The 20973-nt window shown below is 43.4% G+C and overlaps 1 protein-coding gene across 50 annotated transcripts; it reads right to left on the bottom strand.

The window, feature by feature from the left end:
* Positions 1–365: 365 nt before the first annotated feature.
* LOC109739850 (putative disease resistance RPP13-like protein 1) lies at positions 366–18246 on the bottom strand. Of its 50 annotated transcripts, none has more exons than XM_073502703.1 (24): positions 17692–18246; positions 15188–15336; positions 14374–14448; positions 12169–14102; positions 11570–11624; positions 11134–11193; positions 10950–11058; positions 10058–10245; positions 4807–8952; positions 4502–4703; positions 4004–4133; positions 3675–3809; positions 3513–3589; positions 3242–3288; positions 3016–3144; positions 2806–2922; positions 2483–2717; positions 2191–2300; positions 1984–2085; positions 1780–1876; positions 1531–1677; positions 1186–1435; positions 987–1088; positions 366–824 (listed from the first exon to the last, which is right to left on the bottom strand). In XM_073502703.1, the coding sequence occupies exons 9-10, from the start codon at positions 8899–8901 to the stop codon at positions 4695–4697; spliced, it is 4104 nt and encodes a 1367-aa protein (XP_073358804.1). In that variant the 5' UTR covers positions 8902–8952; positions 10058–10245; positions 10950–11058; positions 11134–11193; positions 11570–11624; positions 12169–14102; positions 14374–14448; positions 15188–15336; positions 17692–18246; the 3' UTR covers positions 366–824; positions 987–1088; positions 1186–1435; positions 1531–1677; positions 1780–1876; positions 1984–2085; positions 2191–2300; positions 2483–2717; positions 2806–2922; positions 3016–3144; positions 3242–3288; positions 3513–3589; positions 3675–3809; positions 4004–4133; positions 4502–4694. The 50 variants fall into 50 exon arrangements, with proteins under 50 accessions (XP_073358804.1, XP_073358811.1, XP_073358808.1 ...); XM_073502710.1 differs by having other exon boundaries at positions 987–1085; positions 3016–3141; XM_073502707.1 differs by having other exon boundaries at positions 1558–1677; positions 1819–1876; positions 3744–3809.
* Positions 18247–20973: the final 2727 nt, after the last annotated feature.

Raw genomic sequence — 20973 nt, 5'->3', positions numbered from 1 at the left:
CTCATCAATGTCCGTGCGACGCTCGGCTGAATTAGCATAGTCGATCGATTATCCATTGGGGTAACTAACTAACTAATTTAGCTGCAAAAGACTTGGTGATGTAAACTTAGAAGCAGCAGGATCAACGGCCAACGGAAGCTCCTTGTTTGCTTTGCTTGACTACTCTCCTGTTTGTATAAATTCAGTTGCCTTCATGGCATCTGCCTAGTATTTAAACAGAGAAGGAGGATATCTAGTTCAAGAACGGCTCTGTAAGATTTGCCAACTTGAAATGCTGGACTTCCCATATGAACTATGAGCGAAATGATTGTTCTCTATGGCTCAAAATATGCACGCCAACAAGCTGTTCAAACGAGACACGTTCCTTTGATGTCTTGGTGTTGTCAACACGATCTTTCTTGTGTCTCGGTGTTCCGTACATAATATATATTCCTTGCGGTGAGTATTTAGTGTCTACATGATGAACTGTTGTGCCTTCTTTTACAAGGAAGGTGATGATCAATGTTCATGCCTGCCAAGTCTCGTTTATGTAACGACTGCACTGAAGGTGTCACGCCGTTGGAGCTAAATTAGCATGTGCTAGCTTCTGCTTGCACAGAACGCCAGGGCCTGGAGGATGACCATGCAAAAGATGGACATGCCGCTCGGTGTTGGCCACAAATTGCGCCGGCGATGTGGGGCCAGGCAGTGCTGGAGTTGAAGATGGCGAGGTTGTTGACGTAGGAGACGGAGTACGTAGGGGGTGGACAGAGCTAGCGCGCGGGTGAATGCATGACGCGGTGGACATCACGGGTGTGGTACACATAGAAGCAGTTGCCGCTCCACTGAAAGTACATCACGTACAGAACAGGTTAGGCAGCTAGTTGGTACTGGTAGTAGCAAAATTCAGTTTATTCACAAGGTAACAGAAGATCTAGTGTACTGAAAACTTTCAGACGAAATTAAAGCATAGGAAGTAATTACGTTAAAACAGATACAATACGTACCAGCATCGGGCACGGATTCCTGGACACGGAAGAGGATACCACTTTGAACTTCGGAATATCTGATCAGATAGTTGTTCCTACTGTAGGGACTAGCTGTTCCTGCTGTAGGGAATGAAGATAGAAAAGAAAAGAACTGAAATCAAGGCAAAGATTTAATGAGAAAGCACAAGAAGTACTGTCGCGTATTAGTAAGGCTTACCTTCATTTGCTTCATGGAGGATTTGTCGAATTTGCAGCAGCTCGGTCTCGGCCTCAGATTACTCCGACGACGTGCGTACATGCTGTGCCGGAGTCGAAGACCGTGAGGTGGACGTACAAGTTGGGACTACAGGGAGTAGCAGAGCACACAGCTAGCGGGCGGGCACACCAGAGGCAGATGATGGGGTTAGCATCGATCGAGCAAGTGGCATCACAAGCCACCCCAGTAGGGAGCACAGTTGGCGGAAAACCTGGACGATTACACCAAGTTCACAAGTCAAGCCAACGCGAGCGAATATGTGATAGAAACCCCCCAAAACCAGCATATGGAACAGAGGATTGCCACCTTTGACAGACAGAACGGCCAACTGACCTTCCTGGAATTGCTGCTTCAGAAGATCTTCCATTGCTATTATTATTTGGATGGAAGAGCTTAGGTCCTGAATGCAATGACAACCGCGAGAGCTCACAGTCCCCATTGGTTGCAATTGTCCTGTAGAATCCGAGTAATGAAGTAGTTAAGGTCGGAAAAATGAACAATGTAGAGGAACCGAGGAAAATAAATGCTTGTGTTGGTTATAATGCAGTCACAGACCATGGAGCGTAACACGTCAGCGAGGGACGGGAGGGTGACCTGGTTCGCCGGTCAGGAAGAAGCAGGCCACAGCGAGCGCGTCGTTCCTCCTTATGAACTGAAGAATAAGAGAAGCTGAATTAAGGCAATAATGGTGATGAAGGCAACGGTCATTTCATCTTCATGGGAAAACAGAAAATACTCCTGCATATAGCAGTAGAGCACCTTAATTTGCTTACTAATGGTGGACCTGCTGACCGGGTTCCCAAACAAGAGAGGGCTCAGATTTTCTTTTCCAGGGCTTGGTTAGTAAATTGAGAGGAAAACCTGAGTGATTAAACCAAGTTCACAAGTTAATGCAATGCAAATCCGAGAATCCAGCAGATGGCACAGGGGATTGCCACTTTTTAACGGAAAGAATGACCACCTGACCTCTCTTTCAGAACAGCTCCTCCTTCAGAACACACCTTTGCTGCAGTTGTTCTGAATGCAAATCTGCTAAAATTGCGAGAGAAACAAAATTCACCTTCGGTTGCAATTGTCTGCAGAATGAGTGAAATACTAAGGTCAGAAAACGGAGAAGTTCAAGCAACCCACGTGTATGGGCGCAGTACAAAGATTCAGTTGGTTCATGAGGATGTCATAACAGCAGGATCTGCCATGCTGAATCTTTCGGATTAAATCAAAGCATAGGAAGTGAAGATGTCAAAACTAAAGTACGTACCAGCATCCCAAATTACACCGGTGACGTGGGACATGCCCTGCCGGAGTCGAACATGCGAGTTGGGACTACAGGGGAGTAGCAGAGCACTTGGCTAGCGGGCGGGCACACCAAAGGCAGACGATGCGGTTGTCATCAATTGTCAGCATCAGCGATTTGTTGTGTAAACACACGAAAGCGCTTGCCACCCTCCACTGCATAGCAGATACTATACATGACTGGTGACTCTGTTAACTAGCTGAAGAAAGATTCAATTTATTCATGAGTTAGCAGCAGAACTGAATTCATAGCACCAAAAGTCAATTATGTGAACAGGTACTACATACAGGATCTACCACCAATTTAAGCTTCAGATTATATGTTTCCATGACTGTTCCTACTTGCGAGTTGAAGAAAATAGGGCACTGAACTAATAAAGGCAATGATGACTTGATGGGATGATCCTGTGAGAAGGAACATCATAATCAGAACATTATTTTATATATAAAAATAAAGCTCGCAAGACTGGAATGATCTGTACGAAGATTGTCTCTTACCTCCCTTTCTGTTTGATACTGCTCCAACATTGGAATTGTGAGAAAGCTACCATCAGAACTGTTGTTTCTCTCCGAATGAGGCACAGTTTGCAGAATGAAATCATGCTACCAACAGAACGATTAAACCTGCTGTCAAATGCTCCAATTATTCGGGTCTGCTGAAATTTCTGGAAAAAGAAAGATTGCAGAATGAATTGCCATAATATTGCAGATAGCAAATTCCTACTTGATAACGTTGCTCAAAAGTGAAATCGTGCAGCTGCCACATCCTAACTGCAATATGTCATTGCAGAAATAAGTGCACTGTAGTAAGAGAGGGAAGAAAACTAGCAAAACTGTGCACCAAGTCAAAAAAAAGAAGTTGTGCTCCTATGAGTTACAATGTGCAAACACAAAAGCATGTGATTGGCCTACAGATTCCATTTGTAAATTAATGGCTGCATGCAGTGTGAATGGAAAAATGAACAAAGGAGCACAAGTTGATTTTTGGTACCTACCTGCAGATTGACTTGAGTATGTGATCCTAATCTACCTAGCTCCACAACGCTGACAGGATACATCTACATCACTGCAACTGAAACAAGTAGCCCATCAGGTCTCAGAAGCTACGCAAATGGGGAGGCATCACCTCAAATTAAGATTGAGCACAGGCTAGGTACGTGTTTCTTAAGAAGTCTATCCAGAAGTCTGAAGACGGTTATCAATGCATTAATGCACAAGAGAGGCACCTGATCAATTTGAAATTTGGTACAGGCATTAATCCAGGCTAGGTACAGGCATTCCTACAAAAACAACTTGAGATTTGGTAAAAAAAAAGGCACCTGATCAGTTTGAAACAAAATAGTTCTCTTCTTTCAAAAAATTTGAAACAAAATAAAAAGGAACATAGTTCCAATAAAGGGGAATCTGAGACCATATTCTTCTCCAATATAAGTTCCGCTCAAGTCTCGAATGAATAGAAGCTAGTGCCTGAATGGTAAGTGTTTACCTGTTGCTCACTTGTCAGCCGAGGAATAAGATGATGATGAAGACAAATCAATGTCCTCTCCTTAACCCTGCAGCTGCCACTCTGGACCTTTGCCATTCAATCGCCTACTATAGTTGAACTCGGGGGCCACCTGAATTTTTTCAGCAACAAGTGATGCATACATCAATCCACTATCATGATTTATAGACAAAGAGGGAAATGATATGAACTAAGCTAAGAGGGAAATCATGCCAATTGAGCAGGCACAGACAAACTCATCAGATTTTTATTGTTTGGCATTTCTAATCGGTAATCAACCATGAAGGGACCAATTTGGTAAATCTAGGAGGCCAACGCACCACAAATCCCTAAGGATTCAGGGGAATGTGAGCTGTTGCACCTCCTAACATGCCGACCTATATCCACCGACACACGCCCACGAACAGCTCGGACGAATGGCACCGACAACAAATTAAGGCGCTGAGAGAGAGAGAGAGAGATAGAGAGAGAGAAGTGTACCACGGTCGGGGGCTGATCACGACCAGCTCACTGCGATTGTGCGACCCCGCGACCATCCCCCGCTGGCCGCCATAGTTCCGCTCCACCGCCGCCCTCGCACCCCACCGTCGGCGACGGTCGAGAGAGAGAGAGAGGGGCGAAGATTCCCACCATTCCCAGATCCCCCGCGCACGAGCTCCCTGGTTAATTTAGTTCAGTATGTCTGCAATGGAAAGCATGTTAGACCGTCAGGTCTTAGAAGCAAAGGCAGGCATATGGGGAGGCATCACCTCAAATCATGTTAAGACAGGGGTGGGTTAGCGTACCTCGAAGGGGGAGACAACACTTACAAAAAACCATGGGTCACTTTCTTTCAGTTTTCTGGCTTGCTCAATTTGCTCGGGACTGCAAGATATTACTCCAAGCCCTTTCAGTGAAGCGGGGAAGCACTCTGGCGGGATGCATAGGATTTTCTCACAAATACCGATCGTTAGTTTCGTCAGAGAAGAAAGGTCACGTAACCCTTGAGGGAGCGACTGCAGGTTCTTGCAACCATGAAATTCTAGATTTTTGAGGGAGGTGAGGAGCTGCAGAGCTTGCTCTTGCTCTTCCGTGAAGGTTGTTGCCCGCTCATCAGAACTGAACATCAATGTGTGGAGGCTTGCGGCAAGGTGGCTGCAGATGGGAGCAGTAAGCACTGCCGAGATGCTATCCACCAAAAATTCTTCCAGCTGGAAAGAACCTGCACGCACTAATTTGCTCCTTGCAATCTCTGACAGCAGATCCCCTGCAATAGACATGTTCTCTTGCTTCGAATACATAGCATCTACGGCAAATTTCTTGAGGTTGACTGTGATGAGAGGACTGAACCCATCCATTGTCAATTCCATACAACTTGACAGGGTCAGACTGGTGAGGGACGTGAGGTTTGAGAGCAGACCCATTGACTGCATGCTTGGCTCTAAGAAAATCCTAAGTTCCTTGAGGGAAGTAGGGAAAGGCTTGATGGCGCGAGCTCCTCCACCTGCTTCTCCCTTGGGCCACCGAGAGAACAACTTCCCACAATTGTATCCTGTAAATGATTGGAGCATCTCGAGGCCCAAGAGTCCTCCATCCTCCACAGGCAGAAGTTCAAGGCTCTTACACTCTCCCATGGTAAGCTGGGAAAGGGCCGGGAAACACTTCAAAATCTTTGAGAACAATTCTCCAGTAATACATAATTCCTGTATACCAAGTTTCTGAACTGAACAGATGACAACACTATCAGCCATTTCTGCAGAAAACATGTCATCGCATTTCTTGAAATATAAACTTCTCAATGAATTTAGTTTTTGGAGGTCTGAAAAGGAAATGTGTGACACATCTGTAATATGCATAACCTCTACTTTGTCCATACTGTGGAAAGTCAAAGCACCGGCATACCCTTCAATGCGCAATTCCTGACCATCATATAATAGCTCTGACCCATCATTTTTCACATGAATATCTGTTATTGTGGAGGTGTGAGGCATGGGTGGGAACTGAGACAACTTGGGGCAGTTTTCGATATGAAGACTACACAGGTTGGTAAATAGGCCAGAGCACTCCAAGAAGGGAAACAAGCTGAGAAGGGGACAACCTCCAAACTTGATGCTTTCAAGCCTTGAAAACAAATGGCTATTAGGTTCCCCGACCCACTCCACAAGCTCTGGCATATTCTCAAACTCAAGTGTCTTCAGGTGCATGAAGCTTCTTTCTGTAACACCACTAAAGCCAGGCCCGAACACACTCAACCCAGCAATATTTTTCAAAGTGAGACTACTGAGGTGTGGTAGCTGCTCAAAAGCTGGAAGAGGACACCAAGAAAGACCCTCCAGATGAAGAGACTCCAACCTTTTTGTGCTAATGTCACCACACAACCATCTAGGACAAGGTGCAACACCAGGATTTATAATGCCAAGCACCCTAAGATTAGGGTGTGGTTGAAGACCATCAAGAACATCATCATCTATGGTTTGGTGCTCCGTACCCCAAACTAATTTCAACCCTTTCAGATTCTTTTTATTCTTCAGTTTAGCAGCACTAGCTTCCCCCTTGGACGCCACAGTTTCAAGATTGCATATGCGGAGTTCTCCTTTTAGCTCTCCCAGTTCCCCCAGCTCTCTCAATTCAAACCCAACACCCTCTTTCTTAACATGGAACTCTTTTAGCTCTTGTAAGCACTTCATCTTTCCAACCTCGGGAATATTGGAGTGGAGTTTTTTGGAAGAATTGAAATGGCGTAAATTCACAAGGCAGCTAATGTCTCTAGGCAACTTTCTACTACCATTCCAAGCTTGTAGGTCCAGGAATTTTAAGTGGTAAAATCTAGACAAGGTGCTAGGTAAAGTCATTTCTAAGTTATAGGGTGAACCAATCTTAAGGTATTGAAGGTGGATAAGTTTTGAAAAGTTGTTAGGCAGAGATGTTGGCATGTTGATTGCTATAAATAATACTCGGAGGCCCTTCAAGTCCTCAAATGTGTCTTTCAAAACATTAGCTATGCTTGCATTACATAACCCAAAAATCATCAAAGTCCGCAAATTTGCAATGTCTAACCTACCCTTCAGTTTACCCATTTCTTCTTCAAAACTTTCATCATATGTATCATTTATGGTGATTGATAACTGTCGAATAGATTGTGGGATGTTATCAGCACTGAAACTTAAACTACTTATATTGACACATTCTTGTGACGACACATTACGGGATAGTTCATGCAATAAATCGTGCATCACATAGTATTGATCATCATACCTATCAACTCCCTTCATGAGAAAACCATTGTCTACTAGTTCCTCTAAATAATTATTATCGTTTTGGTAACTAGAGTCTATGATACCTATGGCAGTCCAAAAGCTAGTAATTTCCAAATTATAAAACTTATAATCTTCAGGGAACAGAGCAAAATATGAAAAACATTTTTTTAGTAGGAAAGGGAGGTAATCATAGCTAATTTTCAGAGAAGGCATAATATCATCATCATTTTTTGCATTTTGCCACTCATTCTTTTCCAGAACTCTAATCCAATATTCCCGAGAAATGTTATTCCTTAATAACCGACCAACTGTATTGGCTGCTAGTGGTGAACCCTTTAGTTTCTTAACAATGTCTCTTGCAACATCAATTAGGTCATCTTCATAATGCACAGGTTTGCTATGACCAAATATGCATACTTCAAAGAATTCCAAAAAGTCATTAGGCTCCAGACCATGCAGCTCTACTAGATCAGTTGTTTTCACCATATGTGCTATAGAGGGAAATCTAGTGGTGACAAGAACCATGTTGCCCTTTGTTTCCCCCCTTTTAAATGGAGCTAAAAGGTTATTCCAATCACTTTCACTATTGCATTTCCAAATATCATCCAAGACAATTAAAAACCTTTTGGTCTTCAGTCTCTCTGCAATGGATTTCTGAAGCTGGTCTAAATTGGCAGTCTCGACAGTACACTTGTGTTCTTCTTTTTCAATTGCAGGTATGCATCTAAGGATCTGTCGGGTGAGGTTGAGCACATCAAAATCAGTTGAGACACACACCCAGACCCTGACAGTGAACTGCTCCTCAACCCTTTTATCATTATACAAGTGTTGGGTGAAGGTTGTCTTTCCCATACCCCCAGGACCGACAAAAGGCAGAACAGAAAGGGTTTCACCATCATATGTGCCACTGGTCAGAGCATTTATAGTTTTCTCAAAAATGGCACCCCTCCCATACAGTTTATCTTGTGCAACTGTTGAACCCGTGTGGAGCCTTTGGACGGTGATAGTTGTGTTGTTATTTGGGATTTTATTCAGCAAGTCGGAGACAGGATCACACAGGTTATGTATGCTCTCTATTACTGACTTGATTTTGTTGGACATGGCCACTCTATCGAATTTCAACTTCAGAACACAGCCACCATCATCACCGCTATCAGACTTGGTTGCATTGTGTGGGTTACTGGTAATAGCAATAGCAGTACCACAACCATCATCTTGTGTACGAGAACGTGAGCAAGAAAAGCATGGAAGCCAGTTACCAATTGTGTGGCGAGCAGCATGGCGACCATGGAGAGCATGGCCACGTAGGCCATCGCCCAGATCCGGGCCTGCCTCCGTGGTGCCGTCCAACTTGTCCTGGATCATGAAGTAGTGGAGCTCGTCCAGCACATCCTCAGCCTCATCAGCCTTGTTGCTCAGGTCCTCCAGTAAGCTCTGCAGGCCACGGTTGCTGCTACGGTTGCTGCTCACATCCCTGTCCTGAGCCGCATCCAGCAGTCCTTGCATGTACTTGAGCTTGGTTTTGATCTGCTCGGAGTTGAAGCCGAGCTCGGTGCTTGCCACATACGAGGACACCAAGTCATTGGACAGCTTATTCAGCACCTTGCCGACGAGCCAGCTTGCCGCGCCGATCGCCGTCTCCATCTCCTCCTCTTCCTCCTCTGGCCAATAATTGGTGTTTGTGTGGTGAGAGTACTGCAAAGAACAGCAGGAAGTTGTAAATGTGTGCGCAGTTTCGAGGAGGCCTCGATGACTTGTCTTATAGGGGTGGGTGTTATTGATGGCCTGGTCGTATTCAAGCCAGGCCGGCATAGTTAGGTGGACAGGTCCAGGTGGTTGTCACAGACAGACAGATCGACGCACAGGTTTACATCATCACATGGGGTAGCGAGAAATTTCCGGTGCTTGTCTGGTGGTCCGCGTCCTGCAAAGGACTGTACCAAGTTTGAGTTGTAAGTCACAGGTGTTCACACATGTGAATCTTTGGGTGGGATTAGGTGACACCGTGACAGCGGAATGACCTGACCCCTGTTTGCTGTGCAGTAAGGGCCTCGATCAGATAATCAGAGTTAATCTGAGGCATTTCCACAAAGATGACGATGTAAATAAATCATATAACGCAACCCAACTACTTCCTCCGTTCCTAAATATTTGTCTTTCTAAACATTTCAAATGACTACCACATACGGATGTATGTAGGCATATTTTAGAGTGTAGATTCACTCATTTTGCTCCGTATGTAGTCACTTATTGAAATCTCTAGAAAGACAAATATTTATGAACGGAGGGAGTATATATAAAGCATTTTACCCAAGGCAAAGACCAAAGCGTAGAAAAAGCATATATATAATCTACTAAGAAGGTGTGTCAGCAACAGTGTTAGTTGAGCTATTATTTTCCCTAGTTTGTGTGATCGCATTCAAGCCGGGCCTGCGTGCACAGCTAGCATTGTTGATGACAGGCTCACATGGTGGTTGGGACAAGCAGATTTAAGGATACGGTTGATCATTGGTGCCAAGGCAAGGACGCTTGTCGCCCAGAAATCATTTGATGTACAGTGGATCGGTCCAAGGGGCTGGGCCAGGCCAACGGAAGGTCGAAAAAGATGTGAAGCAGGATCATCTCGGAGTCTAGTACCATGACCATGGCAGTGTTTCCCAACAGGAGCTAGATTTTTTTACTGTGTTTTGTCATTCCCCCACAGCAAATTGTGTGTCAAAATACGTACAACAAATTGACAGGAGCAGCCTCCTAAAAAAGAGAAATGTATGACGAATCCAGCAGGGGACACGTGTCTTACCACAGCCGCTGCGGACGCGAGCCGTCGCCGGTAGCTCCACGCCGCCGCCCTGTAGCCGCTGCTGCTCTGTAATTGGGGATGGAATGGGTGGCCGACCTCCCTTCGATCCCCTCCTGGCCTCCATCCGCTACGCCGAGAAGCCTAGACGGCACCCCTCGCCCTAGATCCAGCTCGCCGCGCACCTCCCACTACTACAAAAAAGGCTGTTAGTGACGTACCTATTTTGGCTATTAATGGCGCACTATAGATGCGCCACTACTAATCTCTACTCCTAATGGAGCAGTTGGTAGTCTCCGCTGGTCAATTTTCGTCCCATCAACAACGGGTTTTTTTCGTCCTCGATCCCACCTCCCGCTTCCTCTCGATTCCCCCCTCCGCCCTCGAACCAGGAAAAAAAACGGAATGCTCCCACTATGTCCAGTGCTAAACCCTCCGGTTGATCGAAAAAAAACCGCTCTGAAAAAATCTACGAAAATAAACCTACGAAAATTAGCCAGGCGCTCGCACCCTCGTTCCCTCGATGCAATTGCCTGCATGAGTCGTCGCAGTCATTCGTTCCTACGTCGCTCAATCCCTTCGCCGCCGCCCAATCGCTTCGCTGCTCAACCCCTTTGCCGCCGCTCCTCCACCCATCTGCACCTGAACCCGTAGGATCCGCCGCGGATCATCGGATCTGCGGCCGATCCCGTTGAGGGCCCCAGATCCGGCGGCGACCGCTTGGGCCGCGACGGAGACCGGTTCCAGGGCCCGGCGCCTACGTTCCAGGCCCCGAAGACGATCAAGGTATCCAACTCATACATCCAACCCATGCTCATACATGCAATAAAAATTTACATCCAACGCATGCTCATACATGCAATAAAAATTTACATCCAACGCATGCTCAGCTCACCGCTATACTTTTAAGCAGTTCAAAGCTTGTGTCAACAGGGATGTCATTTTCCTTCAGAGCAATCAACACGTGTCACTGACCAATTCGCGACTCCGGTTGGATCAACCATCTGCAGGCACGACAGTAGTATATATTAGTGGTGGCTAAAGTGAAAAAGAACGGTTAGGAGCTTCTGAGTGCTTACATTAAATAAGGTTGGCAGGTAGTGCTCATCAGAATAGAATTTATGAGATTCATTCCCAGGCTGCAAAGTGGCGACACACAAATCAGGAAGAACAACAAACTGATTTCCAACAAAATACAGAAAAAGAAATCAAACATAAAACAGCTATATAGGATCGGAGGGAGTAATAACGTAAAACAGCTATATATCAACATAGTATTGACTCGCCCCCTCTGTGTTTTCCACTTTATATGAACAGCTAGGTTGACAGTAATATTGACAGGAGGACTATAGATAGACACATACATGCAATAAAAATTTACATCCAACGCATGCTCAAGGTAATGTGCAGTATCAACGCTAACAATGAAGGTAATGCCTGTTAATTGTTTCTGTGTATGAAATTTTGTTTCAGCTGCCTCTTGAACAATAATTTAGGCAAACAGGGTGTACATACTTAATCTGATGTAGCAGCTTCTAGAAAGATGCAGCTTCTATGGGAAACAGAACAACTGCAAGAAGAACAAAAAATTCATGCAAGATGCAATTAACAGTAGAAAAGCATCTACAAAGTTACATCTAGGTAGTAGCGTGCTGCTAATTAACTAATAGGTAGTATAGTGGTTCCGAAAAGTGTGGACCGAGATCACAATAGTTTAGTATGATAAGTAAATTATTTTGTCTATTATGACTCGCTAAATCGACCTATAACTTCAAATGTGACCTTGTGGTTTTAGTCTTTCTTTAAGCAACTACCAACTCTCTATTTGTAACCAACAATAAATGCTGAGAGTAACAAAATTGTCATTCTTTTGAGGCAAAATTAAGAATGTCTTGCAAATTAACAGCAAAAGTAACTGTTCTTTTGAGGCCTACTGTACATAATTTAGCTGTTTTGCACACATATATGTACAAGTGTTCAAATCAGATGTCTATTTTATTTCTTATGAGGACTGAAGGGTTAGACTACAAAATTGCGACATCAATAAATTTCTTGTGGCAAGGGCATCAGTTACAAACCGTAAAATTACCAACAACGTTTTGTTTTGGCCTAACCTGACAAGCAAACCAGTAGTCGATCACTGCATGCAGACCAAGTAAGGAGTAATTTTTTCACTTCATTGAACCTTCTTCTGGCCTCATCCTTAGCATTTTGTGCAATGCAAGACCTTTACAAGTCTGATTGCATTGCATTTCAACTATGCTTCCTTTTTTGTTCCATCCAAAAATTAAACATCTTATAAAAACTTTGTCAAACTGAGCATCTACAAAGTTGATTGTCAAACTGGAACATAGCTAGCTAGGTATCCAGGACATGCAGACACTAATTTTGATCTACAATTTTGCGCAACAAGATTTGAGCTTTAAGAAATGGAAAACACTATCCTGTTTCAGAAGGCTTGTGCAATAGAAATCTTGTTTCAGAAATAAAAAAACGATTCGGCTGTGTAGTTTTTTTCCAGCAACAGGATGCCAAGAGGGTCCTGCAAGGTCCAATATGTTGTATGCACATGAAAACTACCCCAAAGTTGAAGCATGAATAGTACAGGTATATGAAGTACTCTACTACCTACCCTAGGCACCGCATGCGCGCGCGCACACATGGGGAGTATTTGGGGTGCCATAACTTCATACACAAAGTTTCCACATGGTAATAAAAACTATAAACACCCTCGTGGAGATAGTGAGGGTTGCAACTTCGCATAGCTCAGCTAAATATAGATTGGTCTCTTCAAGACGCTACGTGCAGAATTTCATGGAAACAACAAAACAACAGTTATGCAAATATGTTTATAAGATCTCAAATATTTAGCAAAGTGAGGCTCGGTAACCTTTTTATCTCAAATATTTATCAAAGCATTGCTAACTGAATTCCAGAACACAACCCCTGTTTGTCATATGATAGCATTGATAAGATGGAGACAGGATGACTACATATAGACACATGCAAAACATCTAGAGGACATCATGCATAGTATAGTTATCTTGCTACTCCCACCCCCGCTATTTCAAATATTCTTGCCATCAGGCCATGGTCATTTAATGTCAGTGAACTGCCATTCCATAGGTGCGTATGGGGAATTCGAAAAGCAAGGCAGGTGAACATCAACCAAAAGAGGACGTTACTACGGGTATGATGCACTCTATCATAAATTCCTACACATGCGTTCGGTTCATTTCTGGCAGTGACAAGCTTTATGCATAATGTATTGCAGGCCTTACGAGCGGGGGAAATGATGAAGAATATAATGCAAGCATCATACCCGTAGCTGAAAATTTTGACGATACTTACACGACGGTTCCAGGTATAAGATTGTATGAAGATTGGAGAGAATGTTGCCTGCATAGTTTGTCGCCTATGTATCATTGGTCTTATTTTCATCCTGGTTATAACTCTACAGATGGATCAAGATCGCTACAGGTTGGAGACCATCATGATGCTTCGTTGTCGGCTCCAAGTAATCTAACAGTGGATTCTGGCACATTTGAAGCACAAAATGAATATGGTACCGACTCATCCTCATTTCATATGCCAAGAATGTTGCCTGCATAGTATGTCGCCTATGTATCATTGGTCTTATTTTCATTCTGGTTACAACTCTACAGATGGATCAAGATCGCTACGGGTTGGAGACCATCATGATGCTTCGTTGTCGGCTCCGAGTAATCTAACACTCGATTGTGGCACATTTGTAGCACAAGATGCCCGTGGTATTGACTCATCCGCATTTCATATGCCATAATTTATAAATATGGGTGTTCACCTTCATGTACAACATACCGCATTTTTTTTATTGGTAAGTTGTAGGCTGTGAACCTTCAAACGATGAGATGGATGGTGCGGCAAAGCTACAAGGTATTCCCATGCATGCTTATCCACCATCCAAGCCGACGTGTTCGGTAGCGGATCAGTCAGGTTTATGGGCTTTTTGGTTTTTACTTTTGACATGATGCAGACGACAGAACTTGCGAGCAGCATGCAACAGGAGCTGTATATAATGAAAGCAAAGATTACGCTGACAAAACAAGGGAGCAGTTCAACGCACAAAGGCGTGCGGCTTATCGGAAGAAAAAAGAGGAGGATAAGGTCAGGTTGTGATCTATAAATGGGTTAAGCATATTTGATCTCATTAGCAGTTTAAGAAATAAAATGGAAAAGGAAATTACTATATATATTGACCTTTTTAGAGCGAGTGAAAAAATAGTGCAGATAAATATTGATAGTTATGGAATTTCCTAAGGTGGTTCATATGAACATACCTGGAATATTAAGAGTTTAACGAAAGAGGACACTAAACCACCAAGCGTAGATGAATGAGGTGACAACGAGTAGCCCTAAGAAACAAAGAAAAACATGCCCAGAGAGAATCAGTACTCAGGTATATTGCAGTGCCAACTAAATTGGCATTACTAATACATCTGTTTTTCGAGGTTTTGACATTGTATAAATACTCGGTGTGTGTGCCGGAAAGCTATAGTGATATTGTGTAAAAGGCAAGAGAAATAACATCCATATTTTAGCAATAAATAAATTATAATTTATTGCACAAAATGATCCATTAATCATAACTGGAACCAATACTTTTGAATGCGAAGTAGCAACGCACGGGCCTTCCAAAGTCGATGTTTAAGAAATGGAAATAGTAGCAGCAGCATCGTGTTGAGGTTTTCTATTTTCTCCTTGTTTCTGGTATAGCCATGGTCAACTCGTGGTATGGAGAATTACTTGTAGTTTAGATTATTTTTCCTTTTGGTAGATTGCTTATGTATATTATTCTTTTGCTTTGACACTGAACACTGGAGACGTATTATTCTACCGCAATCAAGATACCAGCTTATGATCATTTTGCAATACAACATGCACCAATTTGTGAATAGTTGCTTTGTAATCAATCTTCTACTACATCTAAGTACAACGTTGTTGCATACATGTAACACACTCCAGCATTCATTCTTTGCTTAACATTAGCAGACGGTGTGAAATAACCAAGCTCACAACACTCTGAAGCGATCTATTAGCTACTTCAATAGACAACAGACAGAAAGAAAGGAGCAACAGGTGATTTGCTCATACCAGTGGAGGCAGCAAATTCTGCCCAAAGTTTCTCACGGCACTTGTGGTCAGCGGCGAGGATGAGCACCCACACCCGCTCCTTGTTGCCAGCCTCTGCTTCCTCCTCCCTCGACGCGGGTCTATGCGGGGAGTTGATCTAGAAAATCCTCCTGTTAGATATAACAAATAGGTGACACTCCTTGAACATGCACTGAAAACTGTTGTTTACAGTTTGATTTCTGAACCTGATGAAAACCCCTATTTAAAAAAGGATGTAATAGAATTGGTTGTGATTCTTTTGTCAGAATGATAATATATTGCTTCTTATGCTTGATGGTTTCTGTTTACTATGTTATTTATTTCCCTTATGCATAATAACTCTGGGTGCTTGATTCGGTCCCTGGAGAAATAAGAACATATAATGGTGATGTCAGAGTTGAACAGGTTTTACAAAAAACTAGCAAGTCTTCCTTCGTTGCCGCGCAAGTACTTCTCTTACATTCCCTGAGATTTAGAGTATATACTATCTCTACTTCCTAATCAATTTGAAAGATTTGTTTATAATTACAAGTAAGCATGCTCGTGAGAAGGAGAAGTTCTTTATTATCTTGCATGTACTTTCACCAGAATGATTATTTTCATTATACCTCACTCACCAATGATAAAAGATATTGAGCATTGCAATATTGTATTTTCCTTCTCCCTTTTATTAGGTCATAATATGTTCATGGACATAATATGACCAAAGTGAATATCTGATCGATCGCGATCATGCCTCGCATCATATACTTCTTCGTATCGTACAACTCCGTCCTAGAAATTATATTTACAGTACATCAAACTACAAGATTAGTTGCTTCAGAATTCCAAATTGAATCTTTATGTATCTTCACCTGAAACTTTGATTAATGTCTCGACGCTTATAGTGGTTGTATAGGTGGCTAGAACATACCAATTTTGTTCTAACTTCTTATATGCTACTAGATTATTGTCTTTGTACCATCTACATTACCTGCGTAGGTGCTCGAAGGTGTTGTCTTCATTTTATATATTTGAAGATGCTGGATAAAATCATGGTCATGTTGCTGCCTAGAGGAGCTAATAGAATAAAAGGATATGTAAGAAGCCCATTCTACAAATGTACTGTGGTGTTCATGCATGTGGATTTGGTTGCACCTTGATGTGACTCATGTATTGTATGGTTAACATGATTTGTCCATACCGTGATAACCTTATAAACTTTTCTTTCATTCCACGATGCAGATAATTTTTCTTGCACATCCCACAATCGCACAGCAATCCATTTGTGCATCATGGTAATTTATCAGGGTAACATGTTCAATTAAGATGAGATTTGTTAGATTATTTTATGAACTCAATCGGTTCTGAAATAGGTTAGTATTTTTGATGTGCTTAAAATGAACTTTGAACTAATATGCAATACACTTGTTTGCTTCTACGGGCAGAACCAATATGCTTTGAAGCCAGCAAGAATGTTATTCGGTCTCTAGATAATATGTACTACACTTGTTCGCTCCTAAGGGCAGAACCACTATGCTTTGCACGTCGATAGATCTTCCGTGTGTACAGCAAGATTGTTATTGATAACAAATTATAGCGCATGCCTAAATAATAAATATGTTTGAAGCAAAAGCGACTAAAATGTTATGCCGATCATGATGCATGTACTGGACTTTGCCACTTATCCGAAGTGGCAAGGGATGCAGGCAAGATGTTCCAGCAAGATACACACACATAGGGAAGCTCCGTCTAGGACACACACTTAAATATCTAGCGTGCTGATCCACTGATCGATCTGCTATATTAGATGACACCGGAATTGATTTGTGCTGACCTGGTTATTATCTTTCTTCGTTTCTTTCTTTTTTATAATAAAACAAGCCAGGGGTATGATAAGGTTTTTGGCGGCGAAGTGGAGCATACACATGTGTATGTATATGTGTAAAGCTAGCTGTCCAACTTTATGATGACTTTCATTCCTATTCGAAATGCTCGTGTAGCACATGCAGATCATCTAACATGATGGATTTCAGTTTTAGTTACAACCAATCAAGCTAACATCAGTACAGAGGTTGATTTCCCAGTTCAAAGCAATAGTTAGTCGATTTCCAATTAAATTATACTCCCTGCTTCGCAAACTGAAACTATGACTATCCTAAATCCTACTCCCTCTGTAAACTAATAGAAGAGCGTTTAGATCACTATTTTAGTATTCTAAACGCTCTTATATTAGTTTACGGAGGGAGTACTTCTAGAGTTGCTGCAGATTAACAACTGATCTGAGTACAGAGCACTCCCCCTATCTGCAAGATCAGCAGTACAAGCAGTACATTTTCTAAGCATATTTTCAGAGTACCTCAAGCAAGAGTACTGAAGTTACTGAAATTTTACTAAAACTGTGCCTACGACTACATCCCCTACTTCTAATCTGTACCCAAGCAGTACTCCAAATCTGAACCAAATCCTGCAACCAGGAGTAAAGGGATGAGACAGCGGAAGCTCACCACGCGTTGGAGATGCTGGCGAAGAGGAGCATCGTCGAGTAGGATGTCCTCGAGCAGATGTTCGTCGTCGAGCATCACCTCGTTCGCCTCCCGGTCCTGGCCGTAGTAGGCGTAGGCGGGGACGCCGGCGTGCGCGCGAAAAGGGCTAGGCGCCGGCGGGGTCGAGCAGGTCCTTGTGGAGCCACGGCCACGCCAGCACAAGCGCGTACCGCCTCCGACCTCCGTCGTCTGTGTGCTCGGAGAAGACGCCGCGGGAGGCGATCAGGCGACGGACGGGTGCGGTTGGCCCGGCGGGAGCGGCTCCTCGGCCGAGAGCAGCGCGTTAGTGCCGCCCGCCCACACCGCGGTTGTCGCTCGATCTGCCACGAGAGGAGGGGATGAGAGGGGGCGGCGGTGAGAGGCAAAGTCGCCGTTTGTGCCGGCTGTGGGGGTGAGGGCGGAGGCCGGCGGCCGGCGGCCGGCGGCGTTGCGGGGGAGATGAGGATGGGGTCGACGCAGGGGAGAGGAGTGGACTGGATGTAGTTAGGAGACGATAAGGTTAGGTGCAAATCTTTCAAAAAAAAGTTAGGTTTTTTACAAATTAAAGCAGCTGTGTTAGTTTCACTTTTACTTTTAGTATATACTCCCTCCGTCCGGAAATACTTGTTGGAGAAATGCCTAAAAATGGATGTATCTAGAACTAAAACATATCTAGATACATCCATTCCTTCGACGAGTATTTCCGGACGGAGGGACTATTATATATGTTTATTTATATGATGCAGTATAAAATATTATTTATATTTTAAATCTTCCACTTTCATTATATCATGCAGTATAAAATCAGTTTTGAGGTACGAGAAAGGTGAATATAGCTAAGTATGTTATACATGATAATACAAAAAGTGCATTTTTATATATTTTTCTTTCAGAATATAGGAGAGATAGATATGGATTTTGAAGATGTTCAAAAGGAACGCATCGACAAAGGTTATGAACCGATGTCGCTGAAAGGGGCTGAATATTCACCGAGTTTTTTACAACATCATGATGTGGAACCGATGATGTAGATCTTAATAATTTGTAACATATTTTTATTTAGTGCATCGTTTTGTACGTATACGTCGTCAAATTGAATTTTTGTTATCAGTTTACTTTACAATTATGCAATTGTGTCCGTGTTATATTGTCTTCACCTCTAAAATTGAACATACATTATCTTTATATAACTTCAACGAAATATTTCAGAAGCCCGTGGCAACGCACGGGCCTTCTACTAGTAAATAGTAATGGCGCACGCCTGGTGCGCCACTATTAATCTACATAACAGTGGCGCACCACCTGGTGCACCATTACTATCCCAGACACTAATGGCGCACCCAAAGTGCGCCATTACTAGGCCCAGAAGTGTGCCACTGCTGTTACTCCAAGGGGTAATGTGTACCTTATGCTCTGGGTTACTAATGGCGCACTTATAGATAATGCGTCACTGGTGTGTTTATTTCTGTGCGCCACTACTATGAATATTAGGATTTTTTTTTGCTTTTCTGATATTTGCACATGTTACAAAATACATTACAACACAGAATATAAACATCACAACATATAAACAGCAGATTTATCGAATACAATAGAAGATTAGTCTCCGAATACGATTCTATCATATTAGTCTCCGAATTCAAAATACCGAACAAAGTTAGAACATTACAAGTCTCGAGACCGCGAGTAGCGAGTTTGTCTTCACATTACAAGTCGATATCTAAACTACCATCACATAGAAGAGGGTTGCGGTCACGATGAGCATCATCGCGATGAAACTGATCTTCGTCAAGGTTCCTCCTCCGCTCCCTCCTCTCTCCCGCTAGATAGCGCGCGTATCTAGCTTCCGCCTCCGCCCTAGTGGTGTACCCTTTGTAATTGTTACCGCTGAAACGGTGAACCTGTCTCCGACACTCCTCCCAGTCATCATAGACTCCGGGAACCTCACCCTTGTACACGACATATGACGACATCTCTATGCACTAGACAAACAAAACGTTAGTAGCAATTCACAGATAATATATAAGCAATATATAAGTATGCAACAAAAGGATCGGAAGAAAAAGCAACACATTAATAGCACGATTCATGGTCCTACTAATAAATAGCATCGATTACATATAAGCTGAACGACTATCCAAACTAAAGAGACATACAAGTTCATTAAAGTTTAATTACAATATGAGCTAATCGATATTTCAGAACTACATAGCATCAATACTTTCGACTCGGCTCAGGGACCGGAGCATGGATGAAGCCGCCGTCTTTCGTGATGGTCATGAATGTGCGGTCGTTGTCAGCCTGCATTTGTAGCGTTGTTTCTATTTCACTGTTGGACGGTTGATAATGGAGGTAGAACTGCCCCGAGGTACGAAGGACATCTTGATAGATGATTTCCGCAAACTCCGACTGGATGCGAAAGAATTCTTGTCTGATGTCCTCGTCCTGGATTGCTGACAAGCGTGCGGCCCAATCTTTGAGATTATTTGGTAGCATAAGGTGATTATGGTCCCGTATGATCGCCCGCATGTGATGGAGGGCGTAGTAGGCATCCTTCTGACTGCCAGGCGGCTGCTTGACGCAGGGGAACGTCGTTACGTGGGCGAACACGTGCTTGTCGTAGCTACAAATTGGCCTCCTGAAGGTGCCTCCAGATTTGGCGTAGCCGGGGAGAGCATCATCAAGAACTTTCTTGATATTTGTGTAGTCTTTCTTCGACTGACGGTCCGAGTCGGAATACGTGGCCATGGAATATTTCGGGCTTAAGAGGATGGGTGTGCAATGTGTGTCACTGCACAAAACATGGAATGTTAGAAAAAAAGAACGATCGAAATCTAAGAAATCATATCTTACGGGGCGGTGAGGGGATGACTTACTCGGAAAAGTAAGGCACGAGGAAGTTATCCTTATCTGGGTTCGCCAGAATGACGCCTTCAAGGTATGAACTCGCGACTTGCCGGTCCCCAGCACTGCCCAAGATCTTGGCACACATGTAGAAGGGGTCGACTATCACGATGTCCGGGGTCTTGTCTCTAATGATCCGCATCTCCATACTGAGCGAAAATAACTGAATGAAGGTGTAGTGCAGCGGATGAAGGTTAAACATAGCGAAGATGTCATCAAACCGCAGGACGATCATACACCCGATGGTGCTATCGACAAAGCACTTGCCCTCTGGCACCTTGGCCATGAAAACCGGGTATGCCACATCATTCTCGGAGAGACGCCGCTTCTTCATAGAAAGAACACTGTCATGCAGACTCC

Source organism: Aegilops tauschii, chromosome 6, assembly GCF_002575655.3.
Source record: "Aegilops tauschii subsp. strangulata cultivar AL8/78 chromosome 6, Aet v6.0, whole genome shotgun sequence".
Lineage (NCBI taxonomy): Eukaryota > Viridiplantae > Streptophyta > Magnoliopsida > Poales > Poaceae > Aegilops > Aegilops tauschii.
The sequence above is the reverse complement of the archived record's forward strand: the minus strand, read 5'-3'. Positions and strand labels throughout refer to the sequence as shown.